This window comes from Ochotona princeps, chromosome 2, assembly GCF_030435755.1.
Source record: "Ochotona princeps isolate mOchPri1 chromosome 2, mOchPri1.hap1, whole genome shotgun sequence".
Classification (NCBI taxonomy): Eukaryota; Metazoa; Chordata; class Mammalia; order Lagomorpha; family Ochotonidae; genus Ochotona; species Ochotona princeps.
Window position 1 is genome coordinate 1,543,367 of NC_080833.1, and position 24,253 is coordinate 1,567,619.

The following is a 24,253-nucleotide window of genomic DNA, read 5'->3' on the forward strand; positions in this document are numbered from 1 at the left end:
ATTTCACCTGGATCAGAACCCAGACTGAGAACTTGCAAGGAACTTACTCCCCGGCCTCCAAGGGCATGGAGCAGAAGGGAGAGGGTGCCCAGGCCTGGTGCTGTCTTCAGGGGCCCCACCTCGCCCCGCCCTGCCCTGGAACTCTGTTGCCTGGGTAAGGACCCCAGACACCCTGCTGTCAGTTGACTCCCCAGCTATGGACTTTGGGGGTCAAGCCTCAGCCTCCCCAAGCTGGCTGCCTACCCGAGAGTGCAGAGAGAGCTGTGCCCAGTCTCCCCGAGGGTGGCGGGGACACACAGCAGACCCTCCCCCAGGTGTCCATCCGTCGGCTGGCACAGTTATGGACGGGCGCCCAGCGTGGGTGGGGCCCATTTGATCTGCTCGGAGAAGCTGCTGGAGTCCGTGTGGCACCTGAGCATCTTGAGGGGCAGCTCCCAGGTGGTCAGCTGGGCCTGTGTGGTCAGTGGTATCTGCCCACCAACTGGAAGCTGCAAATCCCCACAGCGCCTTTCCCACGGCCCCTGCTCCCTATCCGGGCAACAAAATACGTTGCCCAGGAGCATGAGCCTGGGACGCCAGGCCCAGCCCACAGCGGGGCTGCGGACTGCACGCATGGGGAGCGTGGGCTGCAGGCTGCTGGGGGGCACAGGGCCCTGTGGGTGGCAAATGGGGAGTCCCTGGGGAGAGCTGCCAGCACCACCCTACCCTGTCCCTCCCTGGCCTTTTCTGTGGCAAAGCTGGCTCCCAGAATTCCCCAAGCTGCACCCAGGGCTCTGGCTGTAGCTGCCCCCAGCAGCCCAGGCTCCAGAAGAAGCGCTCTGGCCCTTCTGGGGGAGGGCAGGCGGTGCCCACAGGGTCCGGGGAGCCTCCCTCCTTGCCTGTGCTTGGGCTCAGCCAAAAGCCAGGGTCCCTGGGACATGGATTCCAGGCTGGCTGGGCCTCTGGGGAAACAGGGCCCCATCCCCAAGCCCCCTGGGCTCCAATGGGACAGGAACACGCGGTGTGGAGACGCCAGGCAGATCCAGGCAGGCCCCGTGCAGCAGACACGAAGGTGTAGGCACCGGGGCCCCCCGGGCTTGGCCCAGGCCCTCCAGAGCAGGAGCCCACAGCCCTGGCTGATGTTCACAGCTGCAAGGGGCCCCAGGGAGCTCTCCCCGCCTTTTCGGGTTCCCACCCTGCGCCGCCAGGCCCGGCCCCTGCCTTGGCTTGTACCAGAAGCTCCCCTGAGCTTCTGAGCTCCCAGGCAAGGAACTGCCAAGAAGGGTGGGACAGAGCTGGCAACCACAGGCAGACGCGCCCCTGCCCCTGGCTGGGGAAATACATTGTCTCCAGGACCCGGGCCAGCACTCTCCACCCCAGGACAGGTGAAGGCTGCCCGGGGCCCGCCCCTGCCCACCCTCCTGCAGGCCCAGCCCAGTGGAGCCCCTTCTCCAAGTTAGATGCCCATGGCCAGGCTGTGCCTGTCATAAGGGATGTGACCTCGTGCCCTGGGCACCAAGCCATAGTGTCCGTGTGAAAAGACCCCAGCGCCCACCAGGACTTTACAGGGGAACCCCAACTGTAACAGCACCCAGGATCCTGGGCCAATGGGCCCGCCCCCTGAGCTCCCTAGGGTGGACAAGCGTCACGCTGGCGTTACAAAGCTGGCAAGGGAGTGGGCAGGTCTTGAACTGCTCTGTGCAAAGAATGAGACGCGTTGGCTTGCCTCCTCCTGCAGCCGGAGCGAGGTGGGGATTCCACAGTGGGCTTCCCGGCCACTGCTGTCAAGGCCATTTGGGGGCAGGTCCTGGAGGTGGTATGTCCATTCTAGGAACATCTGCAGGAGGGCCGCCCCAGGCTGGGAAATGTGAGTTCAGGGTGGCCACTTCAGAAGGCAGAAGAGATCACCCCAGGGTGACAGGTGGCCAGGGCACATCACCACAAGACCCAAAAAGTGCGGAGCCTTGGATGGGGTGGAGCCTGGAGATGAGGTGGAGCCTGGGATGGGGTGGAGCCTGGGATGGGGTAGAGCCTGGGGATGGAGGTGGAGCCTGGGATGGATAGAGGTGGAGCCTGGGGATGGGGCGGAGCCTGGGGCTGGGGGTGGAGACTGGGGCTGGGGGTGGAGACTGGGGATGGGGTGGAGACTGGGGTTGGAGGTGGAGCCTGGGGATGGGGTGGAGCCTGGAATGGGGGTGGAGCCTGGGTTTGGAGGTGGAGCCTTGGATGGGGTGGAGCCGGGGGATGGAGGTGGAGCCTGGGATGGATAGAGGTGGAACCTGGGGATGGGGTGGAGCCTGGGGTTGGAGGTGGAGCCTGGGGATGGAGGTAGAGCCTGGGGACGGAGGTGGAGCCTGGGGATGGGGTGGAGCCTGGGGATGGAGGTGGGGCCTGAGGATGGAGGTGGAGCCTGGGGATGGGGTGGAGCCTGGGGATGGAGGTGGAGTCTGGGGATGGGGTGGAGCCTGGGGATGGAGGTGGGGCCTGAGGATGGAGGTGGAGCCTGGGGATGGGGTGGAGACTGGGGTTGGAGGTGGAGCCTGGGGATGGGGGTGGAGCCTGGGAATGGGGTAGAGCCTGAGAATGGAGGTGGAGCCTGGTGATGGGGTGGAGACTGGGGATGGAGGTGGAGCCTGGGGATGGGGTGGAGCCTGGGGATGGGGGTGGGGCCTGAGGATGGAGGTGGAGCCTTGGATGGGGTGGAGACTGGGGTTGGAGGTGGAGCCTGGGGATGGGGGTGGAGCCTGGGAATGGGGTGGAGCCTGAGAATGGAGGTGGAGCCTTGGATGGGGTGGAGACTGGGGATGGAGGTAGAGCCTGGGGATGGAGGTAGAGCCTGGGGATGAAGGTGGAGCCTGAGGATGGAGGTGGAGCCTGGGATGGATAGAGGTGGAGCCTCTGAATGGGGTGGAGCCTTGGATGGAGGTGGAGCCTGGGGATGCAGGTAGAGCCTGGTGATGGGGTGGAGCCTGGGGATGGAGGTGGAGCCTGGGGATGGAGGTGGAGCCTGGGGATGGAGGTGGACCCTGGGGATGGGGTGGAGCCTGGGGATGGGGTGGGGCCTGAGGATGGGGTGGAGCCTGGGGATGGGGTGGAGCCTGGGGATGGGGTGGAGCCTGAGGATGGAGGTGGAGCCTGGGGATGGGGTGGAGCCTGGGGATGGGGTGGAGACTGGGCCTGCCTTGCCCCATTTTCCCAGTCTGCCTTTAGTTGGTGACCGCATGGGTAGGGTAGCAGGTGCGAGAGACACAGCGTCCTGACCTCTAGAGCCATCTCTGCGCCACCTGCCCCACACAGGGCGCATCAAGGCTGACCTCAGATCCACAACACAGCCTTGATCTGATACCACAGTCCCGCACGTGGGACGCTGACAACGAGTGGCTGTCAGCCACCCAAAAGCTGCGAAAAAGATGGACAGAGCCTCCCCTGGAGGCCCCAGGAGGACCTGGCCAGGCCACACCTGATTCAGCCCAGAGGGCAAGGGGACAGACCCACAAGGTTGTGAATTGCTAGGCTAGCAATGCCTGGGACAGACCAGCATCCCCCAGAGACCAGAACTGAAGCCCTGTCCACCTGCCAGCTCTGCGCATGGCCCCAGCCAGTTGCAGCGTCACCTGCCCGGAAGGGGTGCCCACTACTGCCTACACATGCCCCCTGATAGGTGGCCACCTCTGCCCAGCAGCCAGAACATTCCAAGCCTCGTTCTCGGGCGGCTTGCCCCACCTCAGCAAGCTCCAAGAGGCCCTGGGCCATCCACAGGCACCTAGAGGTCCCTCTGTGCAGGCAACCGCCTCTGTAGGGTGACCGGCCCCTTCCTGCTCAGCGCCAGCTCAGCCAGGACTATGCTGGAGGGTCAGCATCCCCAAGCAGGAGCTATCTCTCCATCTCACACAACCACAGCCAGTCCCTGTCACTCTGGGCGGCTCCGGGGCTGAAGGGCCCCCTTCCCCCCTCCCACCTCTGCCTCCTCCCTGCCGCCCACCACACCCCTGCCTGGCGCGTGCCTCCTATACCAACCCCTTCCATGCCTTCTTGCTTTCCTCCCAAGCTGCAGGGCCAAGCCACGCCGCCAACAATGACTCTGCCACACCAGTGCCTGGGACTGGCCTCAGAAGGACACCCGCAGCCCGGCTGCCCAGCAACCTGCCATGTGGCCACCATGTCCCCCAGCAAACCGCAGAGCCCCAGGACACCCTGGCAAGCCCCTGCCTGCTGCTGGGATGGGGGTGGGCACAGTGCCTGTGCAGCTGGCCTGGGCCTGGCCATGGAGGATCTCAGCCTGTGGCCACTCAGTGTCAGTCAGCAAGCACTGGGAACAATCCCAGCTGCAAACCCACGGCAGGGAGGGCCACGGGGCCACGTGCAGGACCACGTCTCAGTCACTCAGCCCCACCTTGGGGATGCAAGGAGAAGCCCTGGGGTTTTGGGGAGGGGGGCAGTGCAGCCACATGTGTGTGGGAACCCCGGGCTCGTCTCGCAGGGGAGGGCTCAGTTTAGGGCAGCGTGGGGTTTATGCAAACGCTGAGCAGAACACAGCGCCCCCTGGTGTCTCCTTCCACCACATCAGCATCTGGCCGTGGTGTGGCCACAGGGAGACACAGGCCACCTCCAGAGGCCACGCTACGGGGGCACCCTGTGCCTCGGGACAGCAGCCACACGTGGCCACAGGGAGACACAGGCCGCTGCCGCAGGCCACATGACGGGGCATCCTCTGCAGCCACATGTGGCCACAGGCTGCTGCGGAGGCCACGTGACGGGAGCATCCTGTACCTCCAGACAGCAATCACACGTGGCCAACCCCGTGGCATCACACCAGGCGGAGTGGCTGCCCTAAACCCCCCATTCCAGTTGTTGCTTGCCCCTGAGAGGGCTGACCTGTTTGCTGAGGGGGACCTCAGGTAGACCCCAGGTTTTAGGGGGACCCCTCTCCAGGTGCAAACAGTCCCTTGCCAGCTGTGGTACCCAGGGCAAGCCAGGCCCACCTGGGAAAGGCGCTCCCAGCACTGTGGCCCTTGGCCTCAGATCAGCCATGAGTGGCCAGCACTCCCTCCTGCCCTCGCCTGCCCCAGTCACAGGTCTAGGGTCCGCCACCCCCAGGATGAGCCCAGAGGTGGTCCCCAGCTCGGGAGCAGCTTTGAATCCCCAGAGCCCCTGTGGCCTGGGCAGGCGGTGCCAGGAGGGGAAGGACCACTGGGCAACTCTGAAAGAAGCGGGCTTGACTGCAGGGAGGGGTGTTAACCTGGGGCGGACCTGCGAAGACAGCTAGGGAAGTAGGAGCCCAGGCCGGGGCTGGGGAGCGCCACCAGCCACCACCCCCACGGGAGACTCAGGGCAGAGGCCCCTAGGGGCTAACCCACAGCAGTGGAAGAGTGTACATGGCTGGGCTCCACCAGGTCTGGTCCCCCGCACACACTGGACAGCATGGACGTGGGAGTCGGAATCCTCCTGTTTGTGTCTGGCGCAGCAGGTCCAGCGGGAGCCAAGAACATTCCTCAGGTCCCCCCAGCCAGCCCCCGCTCTCTGCCATGGCCTCGGTGCAGCCAGGAGGGGCTGGATGGGCCAAGCCGGCACGTCCTCACTCCCACCCGACCCCCTGTCTCTGTGACAGGGTGTGGGCTGCAGGCCCACCCTCAGGCTCAGCCAGCTATCTGCTCACTTCTCCCAGGACACACTCACGCCTCTGGCCAACGGAGCACCTCCCCCACCCCACGCCAACACAGGGGGCTGTTCCCTCCCCCCCGACCCCAATCCCTGGACCCCCATCACCCGGGGCCCCCAGCTCAAGCCACCACCCCCTGAAGCCGCATAGCCCAGTCCCCGGAATCCTGCCTCCACTCCCCGCATCTGGAGGGAGTTCCCAAAGCAGGTGTCAGGCCCCACATCACCCCTGACTCGCTGCTCTGGGCCACCTGACCCCGGGAGACGCCCTCCCAGCCCGGTTCAGTCACCTGCTGCAGCCCCCCACCCCCTGGCCTCTCACTGGCCTTGGTGGCTGACCCTAGGGCAAAACCTGGCATGCTGGAGCCCAGCAGAGGGTGGACAAACAAACAGTATGGAAAAGGCAGCATGGGGTACCCCAGCCGTTCCTCTGTCCGGCCTGGGAGCTCCCTCCTGAGTCCAGTCCTCTCTCCCCCATGCAGGCCCCCGCTCCTGTGCTGGACAAGGCTGAGATCATGCTGGAGTGGAAGAGGCAGAGACGCAGCGGACCCAGAGCAGGCCCAGCCTCAGTGCCAGGCTGGAGTTCACCTGCAGCTGGCTCCTGCTCCTAGCTCATGGCTGTGGCTTTCCTGTCCTGCCGCCAGGGGGTGCCCGTGCGCCATCCTGGACCCGTGGATGGGGCCAGCAGGGGAAGCCTGCAGCTGGGGCAGGAGGGACCCTGAGCAGCCCTGCACCTGCCCCATGTGGGCAGGGAGAGAGCTGCGGAACTGCGGGTTCTGGGACACCCCTCCCTCCAGGGGACATCTGGGTGAAGCCCCAGGCCTGTCACCTCTAGCTGGGGGCACCAGGGATGCCACAGGTTTGGGACAAGCCTGGCCACCAGCCCCCATACATTCATTCACTCCCTGGGGCAGGACTCGCCTAAGGCCCTGCCCAGCTCAGGCTCCAGTACAGCGCTGAAACGGTGACCCCAAGGCCCCATAGAAGCCTCTATGACGACAGGGTTCTTTCCACCCCAAACGCCTCCCAGCCTGATCCACATGGGCCACGCAGCCTGATCCGCACGGGCCACACAGCCTGGTCCACACGGGCCACGCAGCAGGATACCACCCTTCCTGGAGTGACCACAGGAACCCAGCCACATCAGGCTGGGTCTTCCGAGCTGCGCATAATTACGATGGAAACACGAGGCCACACACAGATAGCCCAGGGCTCCTCTGCTTGCTGCCTGCTTGCTCCAGGCTGGCCATGCATCCCACCAGCCCCAGAGGCCACAGCTCACAGGCCTCAGGGGCCGGGCTACCAAGTCCTACCGCCCCCAACACCGGCAAGACACCGGGTTTCTGACAACCTCTGGGTTTGGGAGGTGAGCAGGTGCGGAGAGCTGGCCATGGATTACAGAAGGGGCCCTGGCAGGTGGCCCTTGCACTGAACCAGAGAGCTTGGCCAGCTGGAGTGCAGCCAGCAGAGGGGGAAGCTTGGAGTTGCATGGCCTGCCGGTCTACAGCGCCCCCATGTCTCCGCCAACCCACATGAACCTGAGCCAAGATCCCTGGGCACCTTCCACGTCTGCCAAGGATGTCAGCACAGCCCCCTAGCACTGACGAGGAATGCTGGAGCCTGTGGCTCCCAAACAGCGCACAAGGGCTGTGAAGGGGGTGTGTGTGGCACTCCAAGAAGGGAGAAGCAGGGCAAGCCCCGGCAGCCGGGCCCCCGAGAAGCTGCCCTCCCTTGGGGGAATGAGTGGCCCTCTGTAGGCTGGTGGCACGCAGTGACACACCACGCAGGGCTCAGCTCACGCCACCTTCTCCCCTCCCCCCTCCCAGAGCCATGTGAGGGCAGAGGTCACCCCAAGGATGCCCCCTGCCTGTGCCAGGCCCCGTGGACCTGGGCTGTGCTACAGGACGCTGACCTGTGCTGGCCCGTGGGGAGCCCTCGAAGACGGGTCAGCCTCGGGCAGCGCCCACCTGCTCTGAGCTCAGTGTCCACCGCAGGGAAGCCCCTGCAATGAGTGACCACATCCCTCGGAGCCAGGCCGCGGGGCTAGCGTCTGGTGTGTCAGCCAGCACGCAGCCACTGGCCTGGCTTGCCACAATTGGCAGTTGCTGACCAAGCCTGACCTCTCCTCTTCCTGGGGCAGAAGCCGCAGTGCCAGCCCCGGTAGCCAAGGCTGTCCCCAGGAAGCTGTGACACAGGCTGGTGTCTCTGGCGCGTGGGGAAGCCTGGCTGGGCTCAGCACCACAGTACCTGAAGGCCAGGGACCCTCCGAGGGGCTCGGTCAATGTCAATGGCCGCATGCAGGCCAGGCCTCCCCACCCCAGGGCTCCCTGGGCCTGTGGGCACCACTGCTGACTGCCACTGCCAAGGCAGGGTGGCCCGGGCAGCCCTGGGCAAGAATGGCCTGGGCGGCCCCGGACCCATGGTTCCTGGTCCCTGGACGTCTGTCCCATGGACAGTGCCGCTCTGAGGGGACTTTGCTGTTGCTCCTGGTCCCAGCCAGCAGGTTCTGGCCGGAGACACGTGCACAGCAGCCCCGCACAGAGGCCTGAGATGCTGTTGGCTCCTCGCTGCTGCCTTCCCCAGCCACACCTGTCCTGTTAGCAGGCCTGGCTCAGCGTGATGCTGCCCAGACCCGGGCTGCACTGGACAGAGGGCCGAGCCCTGCCCTGGAATGCCTGGGGCAGACGCGGACGCCAGCCTCCCAGCTCACAGCCCCTCATTAATCACCCCACCCCAGCACGCCTGAACACCAAGATCAGCAGATTTCCCAGGAATCTGCCTCCCTGGACAGCCCCCGGCTGGGGCAGCCAGCGCTCGGTGAAGCTGGCACGAGGCACGGGGCAGCACCTGGCCAGGGCTGCGAGCAGCTCAGGAGGGCCAGGCTCTTCCCTGCTGGAGGAGACCCACGCCCTAACATAGGAGACCCACACCCTACCAGGAGACCCACGCCGTAACAGGAGACCCATGCCCTAACAGGAGATCCACACTCTTAACAGGAAATCCAAGCTTGACAGGACAGACCTGTGGCCGTCACCGTGCCCCCCACTCAGGCTGCACATGCGTTAGGAGGAACCCACCTGGGGAAGCTTGTGTCCCATGTGGGACCAGTCCTATCTCAGGAGGGTCAGACAACACCCGAGGGGGACCAAGGACCCCTGGAGGGCCAGCACAGCTGGAAGACTTGCTTCTCCTGGGAGGACTCAGCTCACCTAGGGCCTTGCTCCGGGGCCTTCTGGGTAGTGGCTCTTGGCTTTCCTGATGCAATTCCAGCTGAGTCCTGGGGAGATGTACCCTGGGCCCTGTCCCCTTCCTGGCTCTGGAGAGCTGGCTGCCCTGGCTGGGGCTGGCTGTGACCCTGGACCCCATGCCCTGGGGAGCTCACTGCTTTGGCCAGGGGCTGTGGCCCTGGACCCCCATCCCTGACCTGGGGGTCCTTGGGAGTCGCAGCTGCTCAGGGTTTTGTGTGTTGCAGGTGAGGGCAGGGCCAGGACCACCCCAGACCCAGAGAGCAGGGCCTGCCTGGGACCTCCTGATGGACACAGGAAGTCCCCATGCGCACCTGGCACTCAGGTCCCTGAGGTGGCAGAGCGGCCCTGGCCTCCCGCCCGTTCTCCAGAGATGGCTCTCAGAGCTGACCAGGGCAGGAGAGGTCTCGACCCAGGGCTCTGTGGCCTGGGTCCCCACTGCAGGGACAGCCTGTGCTTGGGCCGGGTGGCTGGGAGCCCCTGCAGGGTCCTGCAGACATGCCTTGTGGGACAACCCACTTGTCAGCCCTACGTGGCCACCCACGTGCCGCTTGCCGCGTCCTCTGGACCTGGGCTCTGCGCACCATGGGCAGTGTGGCCTCCCCTGGGGCTGGTCACAGATGGGGTGGTCTTTGAACAACAGAATTATAGCAGAGATGCCAGGGAGACACGGCGCCATGTGCCCATGCTGCTGCTGCCCAGGTGGGCAGGCGGTGGTCTGGAGCAGCAGGAGGCCTCCTGGGGGTGCTGGAGTGGGCCCTGGTGGGGACCACAGGGCTGAAAGCGTGCAGGAGGGGCCAGCATGTGCTTGCTCCATTTGATGGATGGGAATACTGAGTCCATCAAATTCCTGAGCTGCTTGGGGTACAGGCTGGGCTGGGGCTTGGGCCTGGCTGTGTTGCTGGAGGTCAGGACCCCCCCGGGGCCAGGCGGGACTAACTCATGGCCAATGCCTGATGTCGGCAAGGTGCTGCGTGCCTGCCCGTCCTCTCCACCCCAGGAGCGCCTGCAGGATGCTACCTGGGTCCTTCACCTGCAGCCCAGCCCCAGCCCTGTAGCTGCATCCAAGAGCCCGTGAACTCATCCTGGGTGAGGCGCCGCCCACCCTCAATTCCTGGGGAGGTTCTACCAGGATGGCCCAGCGCCCCCTCTGCGGCTCTCCCTCTGTGGCCGTGGCCCAGCCTGGCAAGTTCCCCTGAGGATATACCAGCAGCCCCTAGCCAGGCCCTGAGCCCAGGCTGGCGAGTCCTGCAGCCAGACCCCTCCAGTCAGGGGGAGGGGGCTTCTAAACCACCCACCCCAGCCTGCCTCTGTGGGTCCAGAGAGCCGCTTGGCTGAGGGTCCTCTTTTGGGCCCCGACCTCTGCCTGGACACTCCAGGCCTGCCCAGGAGGTGCCCTTGGCATTCCTGCTACGGCCATTTGGGCAGGAGGGCCGCAGGCGAGCCGTTGGTGCTGGCTTGGGCCACTCTGAGGTCCAGGGTAGGAGGGGCAGAGCCAGGCCCTGCCCTGCACGCTTTCAGGAAGGTCTGGAACTTTCTGCTGTGTCTGCCCACCCCTCGGGACCAGGGCAGGGCACCCATGCCATCACAGGCCAGCGCCTGTCCCAGAGGTCCCTGCTGGAGGTGGGGGTGGTCTGATTGGCACATTGGGGTCCCGCAATGGCACAGTTGGCTCTTTTGCAGGCAGGTGAGCCGTGAGCCCAGCAGGTGTGGGGAGATTGGCCTACACGTTACAGGTGCAATATAGCCCCCTGCCCAGGTCAGAGTGTGGGGTCCCCTGTTAGAGCGTGGGTTTCATGAGCACAGGAACAGTCCTGGCATCCTAGACCTGAGCTCAGGAAGGGAGCTGGTCACCTCTCACCATCTGCCCAGCTGTAGGCTGCAGGTTCCAGCACCGAGTCACCCACAGCCAGTGGCCAGGGGCCAGGAGCTTGGGTGCCCAGGCCTGGCGCCAGCCAGGCACACGGTACAAGATGGGAGAGCTCCCGCAGAAAGCAGGGCTGCCCTCCCCTCCCACCCACCCGCAGCCGGGCCGCAGTGGGTCACCAGGAGCCACCCTGGGTGGAGACTGGAGTGGGCCCAGGGCCAACACAGTGGGCAGCACGCAGGCCTGCTTTCCTCTCATTAGGCTATTAGCACCGGTTAGAGACAGACACTGGAGGCCATGGCCAGGCAGAGGAAGGACCCCGCCCACCGTGCTCCTGAACCCTCACTGGGGGAAGCCAGCCTGCTCCCAGCCCACTCCCAAGGGACCCCCAGACCCAGTGAGGTTGGGGCAGGACCCAGGTGCACCTGCCAGCAAGGAGCCAGGGCTCTTGGCCCTCCGAAAGGAACCCCTCTGGCACTGCTGCCCACCCTCATCCCTGCACAGGACCACCATGCCTCCTGGGCTGCCCACCTGGGCCAGGGAGTGAGGGTCCAGCCCTTGGCCTCAGAGTTGCCCAGCCTGCCCACTTCACAGGCCCAGAGTGAAAGCTTCAAGAGGTTGCTCAGGTCTCAGCATCTGTCCTTGTCCTGCCCATGGCCAGAGGTCACCGAGACGCTCAGCACGGCCAGGCTCAGGAGCCAGCTGTGCCAGCCGCCCACAGAGCACAGGCGACTGGTAGTCCAGGGCCCTTCCTGCCCAGCTCCTGGGGGAGTTGCCCCCCTAGAGGCTCAAGCAGGGACAGACACGCGGCGGCCCCTACAGCTGCCCAGCAGCCCTCGCCTCCTGGCCCTGCATGGCCTGCACAAGGTAACACGTCCCTGGGGACCCCAGAGCTGCTCCAACTGCACGAGGGTGCGCACTGAGTAGGCGAGGGGGCAGTGTCGCCCAGGCCCTGCCCCTCCCCTTGTCCCCCCTCCCTGGCCAGTCCAGGCGTCCCGGCAGGCAGAGCAGGGCGGGTAACTGCTGGCATCCAGGCATGTGCTCAGGCCTGCAGGCCAGGTGGGAGGGAGAGCAGTGGGGTGGGGCCTGGAGATGAGCAGGCAGGGGTGAGGGGTGGGTGCGACGAGGGGCAGGGACACCGGGAAGGAGTGACGTCCTAGGGGAGCTGTGGGATCCTGAGGCTCCCTGCTGACCAATCAGGAGCCCCGGGCCCTTCCCCCCACCCCCAGTTTTTTGCTCAGCAGAGAGATCAGGGGAACCAGAGAAAGACAGCTGTTACTGTCAAACCTGGAAACGATTACAGCTGCAGAGCCAGGCTCAGTGCTCCAGCCTGTCCACACAGCAAGGCCTAGGATGCAAACTGTCCTTCAGAGTGGGGCTGGGGACAGCAAAGCCTAGGGTGCAAGCAGGAGTCACGGGGGGGAGGGCGCAAAGATGAGGATGCCAGCAGTCACGGGGGGAGGGACAACAGAGGAACGTGGGGCTGCGGGCAGAATAAAGAGCCCTGCACACCTACCTTACACAGCCAGCTTGCACACCTGGGCTCCACGCCTGCCCAGCACACCCTTCTCACTCCTAGTCCTGCACACCAGCTCTGCACTCCCCCAGCTTCTGTCAGGAGCCCCTGGTTGGTGGGGGGCTGGCAGCTGCCCCGATTTGTCGGCTGCTCCCGAGGGAAGCAACATGCCAGCAGGCCGAGAGCTGTCACAGGCCTGGTCCCCTAGAGTGGCTCCGCCCTGCCCAGGCTCACTGCCCCGCCTCCACCAGAGCAGCTCTCAGCACAGCTCCACCTGCCCAAGACTTGCACCACCACATAGGTCCATGGCCTCGCTCTAACCCCACTCCGGCCGGCAGGTCCGTGTGCGAGCTGAACTCCTCACTCTAACCCTGCTCTGGCCGGCGGGTCCGTGTGCAAGCCTGCCCCCTCGCTCTAACCCTGCTCTGGCCAGCGGGTCCGTGTGCAAGCCTGCCCCCTCGCTCTAACCCTGCTCTGGCCGGCGGTCAGCAGCTATTGCCTTGTTTCCCCTTCCACGGAGCCGACAAAAACAGGAACCAGAGAGGTGATGAGGGCAGGACCTATCAGACCGGAAAGAGTTCCAAGTTCCCAGGTCCTTCCCAATCCGCTGAGCCAGCACCTTGGGGGCCAGGCGGGGGGCTGCTCCCGTGAGCCCCAGGCACCTCGGGGGCCGGGCAGGGGCTGCTCCCGTGAGCCCCAGGCACTTTGGGAGCCAGGCAGGGGGCTGCTCCTGTGAGCCCCGGGCACCTTGCAGGCTAGGCAGGGGGCTGCTCCTGTGAGCCCCGGGCAACTCGGGGGCCGGGCAGGGGCTGCTCCCGTGAGCCCCGGGCACCTCGGGGGCCAGGGCCCCAGGCCCAAGTGTCCCCCTCCTGAGCACCCAAGTACAGATATCGAAGCCGCTGGGTGCGGCCAGCACTGGGCCTGCTCGTGCAAAGGCACCAGCTCCAGCCCTGCTCCAGCTCCTGCTCGGGTGCAGCAGCAGCTGGCAGCCTGAGTGCCTGCGTCCCCGAGCCCGTGTGGGAGAGCTGGCTGGAGCTCCTGGCCTGCTTCAGCCTGGCCAGCACTGGCTACTGTGGTCATTTGTGGAGTGAACTAGCGGATGAAAGATCTCCCTGTGTCTCTTCTTCCTCCCTCTGTAACTCCACCTTCCAAATAAATAATAACCTCTTTTTTTTAAGGAAAAGCCCATTGGGCAGTTATTGCCTAGAATCTGAGTGAGACAGGCCCTCCAGCTGGCTGCTGAACTCCTGGGAGATGCCAAGTCCCCCCACCAGGGGCCCCCAAGACCCCTGACACCCCGAGGCCAGGAGCTACCACCTCACAGCCAGGGAGGTCCACAGCTGGACAGCGAAGCCAGGTCAGGTTACAGGGGACGGACAGAGGGCAGAGCAGGAGGGCAGGGGGTGGGACAGGCTGGGGCACCCACAGGGTCACCACCCCCAAGGGTGGTCAAACACAGCTTGACCACAACCCCACCATGAAGCCCTGCAGGGACACGGAGCTCCCGGGGCGTCCCTTCCCACCCCAGCATGTCCACAGGGAGTGCACCACAAGGTCTGGCAAAATGTGACAGCTGACCCTGAGGGTGCCGTGACCAGGCAGCAGGTGCCAGCAAAGGACGCCTGCCCATGCCAGGCCTCTGGCCGTGCCACCCACACCCGCCTTCCCAGACCCCAAGCCCTTCGTTGCAGTTGGGGCAGCTAGTCCCAAAGTGTCGATAACTTAGGCCCATGCCTGCTGGCAGTGGCCACTGTGCTGTAGGATGTGTCCTTGCGATGACCCTGAGGTCACAATGATGTCACGATCAGAAAATGACCATAGCCAGAACTCACTCTCCCGTCCCGCCACAAAAGGCAATGGACGACAGTCAGGTCCCAATGAGGCCCATTTCAGTACCCAACTAAGCACCCCCAGACACCACCGCCTGCCTCCCCACAGTATAAAGACCTGACCCTTGACCCCTGACCTCTGCTGGGGTCCTAAACCAGGCCTTCTCTTGCTGCTCATCCTGTGGCTTGAGGTAGTTCTCACACCTCCACCTTGAATTCCTTCTCAGGAACAGAAGAGCCCACAGACACCGCCCCGGGACCCTGGCCCACAGAGCCCACCCGGGACCCTGGCCCACAGAGCCCACCCGGGACCCTGGCCCACAGAGCCCACCCAGGACCCTGGCCCACAGACACCACCCAGGACCCTGGCCTGCAGAGCCCACCCGGGACCCTGGCCCACAGACACAGCTTGTGACCCTGGCCTGCAGAGCATTGCCTGGGACCCTGGCCCGCAGAGCCCACCCGGGACCCTGGCCCACAGAGCCCACCCAGAACCCTGGCCCACAGAGCCCCCCTGGGACCCTGGCCCACAGACACAGCTTGCGACCCTGGCCTGCAGAGCATCGCCTGGGACCCTGGCCTGCAGAGCCCAGCCGGGACCCACCAGCAGCCCCAGCCCCGTTCCCGAGTGACCTGCACTGCCGTGGTCCCAGCCTGCGTCCTGGGGGCCTGGATGATGGCCAGGGACAGTGACCCATACTGGGAAACCTGCCATCCCACCCCGTGCCCTCCAGCACCCAGAGGCAGGAGGCAGGAACACTCGCAGTCAGGCAGAGGGCAGTGAGCGGCCAGCTCCAACAGTGTGTCCACTCAGGACGCTGGCGCAAACCAGCACCTCCCAAAATCCCGACCCCAGAGGGCACTCAGACGGTTGTCATACAGGGAATGGCACATCACACAGGGACCCTCCCTCCCTCCAAGTGTCTTAGGTTTACCAAGGGGTCCCAGCTACGTGCCCACAGCAACCTCAAGCCCTGGACACCGACAGCGGAGAGAGCCTCTCACTTCAACCGGAGTCCCTCGAGGCTGTGACCTAGGGACATGGAATCAAGCCGAAAACCACAGACGAGACAGCTTCACTCGGGGCTCCGAGCAGCTCAGGGGTCACCCAAGCCATTCTCCAGGCAGTTTTCCACACGACGACACCACCCAGCCCCACACAGCTGCCCCACCCCTCCAGCTTCTGCCGCTTTGCCTCAGCCAACACCCCCAGTGTCCCCAATTCCCAGGGCGAGCACAGCTCTGGCCAGGTAGCAACGCAGTCTGGAGACTTCGAGACCTCGGTCACCCCTGCCCTACCCGGGGCTGGCCTCTCTCCTCCCTACAGAGCATGTTGAACGGGGCAGGTGGGGTCAGTCAGGGCCTCCCCCTGCGCCACCCCCAGGCAGCCCCGGCACATGGGCTCACTCACTGTACTGGCAGCGGGGACCCTGGAAGCCCTGGAGAGAGCAGCATGGTTGAGCTGAGCCTGGCAGGCAGTGGCCACCGTTCAGGCAGAGGCCAGCGCTGCACTCGGCTGGGGAGATGGGCAGGGCAGGAGCTGGGGTGGGGCAGCCCAACCCCAGGCCTGGACGGAGCACAGCCCCTCCCCAGGCACTACAAAGATGGTGGGCAGGGGGTTGACACCTGGAGCCTGCACAGGACCAGACCCTGGACACGGACAGCCCCGCCGCCATGTCAGCTCCCTCCTGAATGTAGCTGCCATGCGCCACCCCAGCCATGGCCCTGTGCAGGCCAGGTTCAGCAGGACCCACAGCCAGCCCTGGGCTAAAGAGGGCGAGCCGGAGGGTGTGGCCGCCCCCACAGCCTGGAGGCCTCTGGACGCTGGAAAGTGGCCTCCCTACCACAGCTTTTCACACCGAGTGCCCCAGCCGAGCAGACCAGGAACCCAAGGGGCACCTGCAGATTCTTTTCTGTCAGTTGTCTTGACCCCAGGGTCACTGCCCTACGTGTCCCTGAAGATGGCGGATGGTGGCAGCTCTGCCCACACTCCTGGGACACCTGCTGCTTAAGTGAGCACTCAGGACAGTGACCCAGCCACCCAGCAGGCAGCCGGGGACCAGCGTCCACTGAGGGGCAGGTCCGGCCAGGTGGCCTTCCACAGCCGGAACCAGAGGCTGGCCAGGCTGTCTGGGAGCTGCAGACTTGGGAGCACCACCTGCATGGCGGGGCCGCGCAGCTGGCAATGCAGAGGCCTCCTCCCACCACCCGCTTTCTCTTGGTGCCCGAGGTGGGGCCAGGGCCTGCACTTGGCCAGATGGCGGGCAAGGTCTGTGTGAGCACAGTGGGCTCCCCCTTCCCATATCCCACCACAGTGGTGCACTCGGCACGGGGGACCCTGGCCAGGGCCAGGAGGAGCTGGAGTAACCGCAAGGTGGGACAAGAAGGACACCATGCACCCAGCCCACAGGCTGCAAGCACAAACCATGGGCACCGAGTGACCTCACAGCACACCCTGCCCTTACCCCTGGCAGAGCCTGTGGGCATCGCAGGGCCCCTGCCCTCTGCCACACTGTTGCTGAGTGCTTCAGGTCAGAGCAGGCATCCTCACTGGCGCGGGCCCTGCCACGTCCACACTAGGGGCCACCCTGGTGGCAGGGGTGCTCAGGAGCCTGCTGGGTCCCCAGGGCACAGCCCCAGGAAGGGCCGGCCTAGGCCAGGCTAGAGGGCCTGGGCAGCCAGGCTGACGGGCCTGCAGGTGACCACAGAATGTTCTAGGTGGGGTCTGGGCAGGCTCCTCACTGGACCAGGGAGGACCCAGCACTGACTGGCTGTGAGCCCTGAACAGACTCCTTGGCCAGCAGCACTCCCAGCTCGGCCCTGGCTCCCGCAGCCCCCGGCTAGGAGGCCCCCAGGCGGCCATGGCGGGCCCTGTCGCTGCCAACCTCTGCTTCCATGGTCATCCCAGGTCTGGAGCTGGGCGAGGGGGCTGTGTTGTGCTCCTGCACACCAGGTGCTGCAGGGGCCATGAGAGTGGCTTCCACGTGTGGGCCAGCTCCTCCATCACAGGAGGGTGGTGGACTCTTGGGAGCCGCTCTGCAAAGGGGTCTTTGGGATGGACCCAGGTGGGACCCCAAGACATGACTTCCCAGCCTTGGGGGACAAGGTGGACAAGGTTGTGGACAGTACTCTGTGGGAACCCTGCGAGCTGGGCAGGCTCAGCACGTGACCCGGGGGTCTTCCTTGGGTCAAGAGAAGCTTCCAGAAGCCATGCCAGGACCACAGCTCAAGATGGGATCTCGGCAGCCACCTCCATACCCCAAGATGGCAGAGGCTCCTGCGTCCTGCTTGCCCCCCCTCCCTTCAGGTACAGACCCACGAGAGTCGTTGTGACCCAGGTGGTCAGAGATCTGTAGGGGTGAGGTACAGGGACAGGAGCAGAGGTCATGGAGTGACAGCAGACCCGCTGTGGCACTCCTGGCTGGTGTGGTTTATCCCAGCAGAGGACAGGGAGAGGGGTGACATGGGTGGAGCCTGGGGTGACGTGGGTGGAGCCTAGGGCGATGTGGGCGGAGCCTGGGGCAACATGGGCGGAGCCTGGGGTGACATGGGCGGAGCCTGGGGCAATGCGGTAGTAGTCCGAAGACTGGGCTGATTCTCAGGCTGGGGCACCGAGAAGTGCTCAGGCAGAAGGGAAAGCAGAGGCCAAACAGGCACGAGGCTTTCCTATAGCCCCACTCAGCAGGCCAGACAGCGGGGAAGGGTCGCCCCAAGACCCGCTCCGGCTCTGAGTACCCCCACCAGGTGGGGCATCCCTCCAGGCTTCCTGAACCTTCCAAACAATGCAGCAGCCTCCTGGCACCCCTGCTTTGAAGCCACCCCGCACCCGCCCAGAGCCCTTCCCTACATGCGTGCCATCGAGCTGCCTGCAGAGACAGCGCCCCTGCCTGCCGCCCCCTGCTCGTTCTCTCCAGAGCTGGCCCTCCTGACCTGCTGGGCGTCCCTGCTGTGGGACACAGACACGGTCCCTCAGCTCCCTGCTGTCATCTGAGCCCAGCTGGCCCCACAAGGCTTCTCTGTGCAGGTCAAGGAAACTTTGTTCAAGGGATGTGTTGTAGGTTGAGGGCACCAGGACTCTGGGACTGTAGGATGCGTGAGCTGGTGGGAGGCCCGAGAAGTCAGCAGACACGAGACCTCCTGACCCCCTCTCGGCCCTGCCCCCTGTGGAGGAGGCAGAGGAGGCAGTGGGGCAGGGTCTCCAGTGGCTCACTCCTGTGTGTCCACCTTGGGGACTGTAAAGGCAACTCCTGCAGGCTGGCACCTCATCGGCCACTCTGCCTCGCGCCCCCTTCAGTGAGGGGCCCCAGCGTGGTGATGATGCCAGGCTGCTGAGTGATAGTAACTGAAACCTTGGGAAACTGGGCAGATTGGCTCGCTGAGCAGAACATAGGGAACTCGGAACCCTGAGCTGCAAGCACTTGTCCCCAAGAGCCACCACGGGCACAGCCCAGCCACACCCTGGGCTCACCTTCTGCAGGTGGGCAGCCACTTGGGAAGCCCCAGCCACCAGGCCCCGCCCGACACTCCGGTCACCCAGGGCTGAGGCGACCGTGACAATGAAGCCGTGATTGGCTGCTTCCGGCCATTCTCCTCACGCTAGGCGTTCCCTCGTTCCTAGGCAAACATGAGGCTCCAACACCCTGGCATTGTACCCACGTGACAGGAAGCAAGGCAAGGTCACATGGCTCAGAGAGTGCCCCTCCCATTCCCCCTCGTGCTGCAGGGGCGGCCTGGGGAAGGGGCATCACCCCTCTCTGCTCACTGGTGCAGGGGGGCGGCTGGCAGGGGTGCTGCAGGGAGCGGGGGCTAGCAGGGGTGCCATGAGAAGTGGAAGGCTGGCAGGGGTGTCATGGGGAGTGGGGGGCTGGCAGGGGTGTCATGGGGAGCAGGGGGCTGGCAGCGGTGCCATGGGGATTGGGGGTTAGCAGGGGCACCACATGAGACCATGTAATGACCCCACGGAGCCCAGGAGAGTGCTCAGGCGGGCCAGAGGCAGTCTGCAGTCGAGCACAATGGGCCCAAATCCCACGACCTTGCCTGGACCGTCCACTGGCTGCTGGGCCTCCCAGTCAGCATGCGGGTCACCTCTGCTGTCCTCAGCAGCCTCTCCCTACCCCCTCCAGCCCACCTGTGGCTGCCTGTCTTGGCTCAGCATCAATAACCCCCCGGTCACGTGACATGCATCAGTCATGCCTGCCAGACCACAGCCTGGTGGAGGGGTCAGGTGAAGGGCAAGGGAGGGGCCTGAGGCCACCCAGGCTCAGGCCCTGCCCGTGTGCACCCCAACTCTGCCGAGGCCCCACCCTTGTACCCCCCAACTCTGCCCTGAGGCCCCGCCCATGTGCACCCAGGCTCAGGCCCCACCCATGTACCCCCAACTCTGCCGAGGCCCCGCCCATGTACACCCGGACTCTCCCCCTACAATTCCACCCCCACCTTCATCCATGTGGGACCCAGTCCTCAGCATCCGGCCAAATCACATCACAGAGCTCAGTCAAACAAACAAGCAGGTAAAAATAAAACTTCACACACGGGATGCTGCGGTCCACAGGAGTTTCCCAAAACAACGAAGTCCAGAGTTGAGCTCAGGCCCTGGGGGAGCCTGCCATGTGGACGTGACAACCAGGAGCCCGGCCCCTCCACCCCAGTCCCCTCACCCCCCACCACCAATGGCCAGGGGAACGCCCACCTCATCCATCCCAGCCCCAAGGGCCTCCTGTGCGGGCACCAGACTGCCTCCTGGCTGCCAACCCAGGCCGACAACACTGGCAGGAACGGCCCAGAGCCCCACAGCTCCTGTGGGGATGAGAGAGACATGGCAACCGGCAGGCCCAGCCATGGACCTAGGACAGCCTGACCTCCGGGACAAGTGGGGCAAGCCAGGGTCTGGCCACTTCTGAGCCCCCCCACCCCACCCGAACCCAAAGACGGTCACGCTCAGACTCAGGTGGCAGTGAGGGGGCAGGCAGGGTCAGGGCTCAGAGGGGACAGTGGCCCGAGGCACCACCGTACACAGCAGCACCTGCCCCGGCCCTGAGTGAAAGGCCTCCTTCCCCAGCCAGCGCTGGGGACACTACTTCCTCTCCCCACCCAGCCCCCAACTCCCAGTTGTCTGTCCTCAGTCGGGTCCACCTGCAGCGGAAACCAGGGGCCGCCTTTCATGTCCTGCCCTGGCTCGCTCCCCGACAGATTCCTCTGTCCCTCCCAGACTACAGACGAGAAGAAGCAGGGGACTCATCCGACGCCACTGCCGCCGCCACAGAGCAGGGACAATGGGGTCAGGGCCGCAGGGCACCCTTCCTGGGGACCCTCTGACCCCCTCCTCAGCTGCACGCCCCTTGGGGAGCCTGTGGGAAGGGCAGCGGGGGGGACATGCCCTGGCACACACCCATGTGTGGGGGGATGGTGGCTTGCTGGGACCAGGGCCGACCTATACTGGGAGGCAGCCTCGCCTGCTGTGACACCTGTCCCCATGGCCCCCACAGGGCCACCTGTCCCTAGCCCGCCTTCCCCCACAAAGCCAGGGCCTCAGACAACCCAGCTCCAGTCGACCCAGCTCAGAGTCCCCGCCTGGGTCCTCGCGTTGCACAGGGGACAGGGGGCACTGCACCCACCCCTCTGTGGTCCTGCCGGCCTGCGGGCCCCGTGCCTCTGGCCTCTCCAGTTTTCTGGTGAGCAGAGGTACTGAGTGGGGAGTGCTTGGAGTGGCCGTGGGAAGCCGCTCTGGGACAGAGGAGCAGGCCCTGTGTGGCCCTGCAGGGCCATCCTCCCAGGACCCGGGGTGGCCAGGGTACAGCAGGGACACTCACCGGACAGGCAACCCTCCTGGCCAGGCAGCCGGCTCCACCCTGGGCAGCATCTGAGCACCGTGCGGGCCTCCGTGGTGTGCACCTGCCTGTAGCCTGTGTAATAGATGATTCTGGAAGACAAGGGAGGGGGGAACAAGTGGACGCTGCAGGACCAGCCCCCCAGCCCGAGACCAACTGGGCTGAGCAGGCCCGGGGCCCCAGCTGTGCAGGAGCCTGTGCCAGGGGCCAGGACCCAGCAGCAGCGACCTCATGCTGTGCCCTGTCTGGGGATGGCTGCTCCTGAGCCATTGCTGCTCAGTGACAGGGCCACAGCCAGAAGCCGCCGTCGATGGGACCAACCGAGGGACAGGACGCCCTCCTGCTTGCTGGGCCCACGTATGGGAACCCCAAGCCGGCCCCACCCCAGGCCCCAGGGTGGGGTGGGGGCTGACCCAGCACACACACTAATCCAGCCAGCGGCCATGTCCCGGAAGCGAGTGTTCATGCATGCGGCCGCACACAGGCCCTGGAAGCGCCTCTGGCAGGACATGAAACCACTTGCCCGGACAGACACTGGCCACAGCGCAAACAACGTCTGGCCGGCCGAGGCGTGTTAGGACAGCCAGCCGTGAGCTGCTCCCCAGGGGGAGTGCAGGCGGCTGCAGCCCCCTCGGCTCTGCAACGGGTCCCTCGGTCCCTGGGAGCCCCCATGCCTCTGCCCTCACAGCTGAGGCCACAGCACAGCCTGGGCTTGGCGGGAAGGACAAGTTCCAAGTGTCCCCTCCCTTCCTCTCTCCCTCCCTCCTTCCTTCCTGCGCCCCCTGAGGGTGACAAGTCCTGGTGCTTGGCCTGGAGAACTCTGGCTGCCATGGTGATGGGACAGCCCCAAACACCGCTCTCGGCCCTACCCGTGGCCAGGCAGCGGCTGATCATCAGAGATCAGACCGTGTGGTCACAGGACCCTCAGCTCAGCCAACGCCAAGTGCGGAAACTGACGCACAGACAGGCTCCGGAGCTTGCTGGAACTCAGGAGCTCAGACCAGAGTCCACCCTGGACCCCAGCCCCTCCTGGCCACCTGCCAGGGTGCTCCTCTATGCCAAGGGGGGCTCGGGCTGGATTTGGGGTTAGCAGTAGCTTTTGGCAGCTTCCAGCAAAGGCACCTTCCACAACAAGCCTGACGGTTCACGGGACTCACTTCCCAACGGCCAACACCACTCTGCTACTCCGGAAACCCAAGCGGCAAGTGCACACGCTGGGCACACTGGGGCCTCGCCTGCCCTCCCAGAGTCAGGGCTGGGCCATTCCTGCAGGGAAGGCAAGCTGCACTCCGGTGCCCCGAGACCCCGCTTTACCTCCCAGTGCCAAACCTGCATCCAGGCCCTATTGCTGTCCCCCAGAAGAGGGGACAACTGTGTCCCCCGTGAGGCACTGTGAGGGCTGCACCCCCCACGCCCCACCACCGGGCGAACATCAACACCCTGAGGTGAGAACATGCAGGCCTCGGCCACCTCAGCCCAGACACCGTCCACCTGGCCCCATGGCCTGAGGCCACAGACGCAGAGCAGGACTGTGGAGCCCCAGGCCTCCACCAGGTTTCCAAGCTATCTTAAGCAATAGAAGTTCTCACTTGGACGTGGGCAGGGAGCCCAGGATTCTCCAGTAGGGACAGTGCTAGTGGGGGCTACCCCTCCCCGGCAGAGGAGCCCACTGCGCCTAACTGACCCAACAGCCTCACCCCCATGAGCTCAGGTGGCCCTGAGGTGAGACAAGTCCCCCAGTTCCAGCTGCCCAGGCCCCAGATGGCCACCCCCAGGCCCCCCTCGACCCAGGGTCCCCAGCACGTACCTCCGCTCATGGCTGACACACCATGCCTGCAGCCTGCAGCCCGGCTTCCACACGGGCACCATACGGCTGAAGGCCTGCACACAAGGCAGCTGGCGGCCCACCAGGGTCAGCTCTTGCTCAGCACACACGTGAGGCCTGGGACAGGATGGCAGCGTCAGTGCCCCGCCCAAAAGCAGGCTGCTGGCACCCCGCCCCCGACGGTCCCCTGCTCCGGCCAGAAGCCTCAGCTCACTGCACACCTGCAGTTGGGTGGCCCCTACCGGGCACAAAGCCTGCCCAACTTGCCCAGCAAGTGCCCTGCTGTGGCTTGGCGGCTTCTCCCCCCACCACCACTGCCTGTCTTCGTCAGTGTGGGGTAGGGAAAGGTGGCAGGGGTCTGGCCAGATCGTGGGGCCGCCACCCCTGCAGACACGGAACACAGCAGTCTCTGAGAAACCAGCAGCGACGGGACACAGAGGGAAGGGACCTCTTCCCTAGCCTCCCCCCAACCCCACCGACAGCTCAAGGGACAAGAAGCCAAGGCTGCTGTGGTCAGGCCACAGGTGGGCACAGGCACCAAGTGGGCACAGGCCCCAGAGCACGTGCCAGCCCCAAGTGCCCTAAGGGAGGGCGAAGGTGGCCTCCACTGTGGCAAATCCCGCAAGGGCCAGCTGACACCAGCGTCCATGAGCCACGGGACCCACATGGTGTCTGGAAGAGACGGGGCTGGTCCTGCACAGCCAGGCCCTGGGCCCACTGCCCAGCACGAGGGGCCAGGCACACACCTACCTGTATGGCAGGGCTGCAGCAAGCCTGGTGGGCCCCGGTGCCTGGGACCCCTCCTGCCAGCAGAGGCCAGCCCTGCCCGACTACCCACTCTGCCTGAGGACACTGGGCACGCCCCTGGGCTCTCAGCTAACAGCCCAGTGGGCAGTTCCACCCCACGTGGGGGGCATCCCCACTCACTCTGGGAGCTGGGAGACCCCGACCCCGGCCCCAGGTTGGCTGCCTCTGGACCCCAGCATGTGTCCTCTGACTTGAGCCACCTCCTGGGTAAGCGCCTGCTCATCACTGGCAGCCTTGAAGTGGACGGGGAGGAATTGCCCGGGGCAGGGCTCGACCCGGCAGGCCGACTGCAGCCACCCGCCCTTGGGGATTCCGAGCTGTGGGGTGCCACCAGGGCCGCTGTACAGCACCTGGACCCCAGCCAGGCTCTGTGGTGCCCCCTGCTGCCCTAGGAGTTCTGCCCACCCCCAGAGCTGAAGCAGATTCCTACACGGGGGCGGGGAGGGTGCTTGCCAGTGGGGGGCTCCTCGGCACAGCTCCAGGAACTTCCCAGACATGACATCACACGGGACGTCCAGGGTTCCCCACGGTGTGCGCTCTGCCCAAGGCCAGCAGACAAGCAGCCAGGAGCAGAGGCTGGGCTTCCACGCCTCTCTCAGCCCCGGTTAGAGGCCGCCAGGGGCCACAGTCCCCAAGTCCAGCTGGAGGGCAGCTCAGGGTCTAGGGGCACTGTCACCAGGCCACAGCACGAACATGGACG

At 65.4% G+C, this 24,253-nt stretch overlaps 1 protein-coding gene across 1 annotated transcript in view; it reads right to left on the bottom strand.

Moving 5' to 3' along the window:
* Positions 1–24,253, bottom strand: part of MEGF6 (multiple EGF like domains 6) — a 60,109-nt gene that overhangs the window by 32,803 nt on the left and 3,053 nt on the right. The window contains exons 2-3 of the mRNA XM_058660765.1: positions 22,729–22,863; positions 20,904–21,013 (exon numbers count right to left, since the gene is read on the bottom strand). Coding sequence (XP_058516748.1) covers positions 20,904–21,013; positions 22,729–22,863 — 245 coding nt within the window. The remainder of the gene's footprint in view (positions 1–20,903; positions 21,014–22,728; positions 22,864–24,253) is intronic.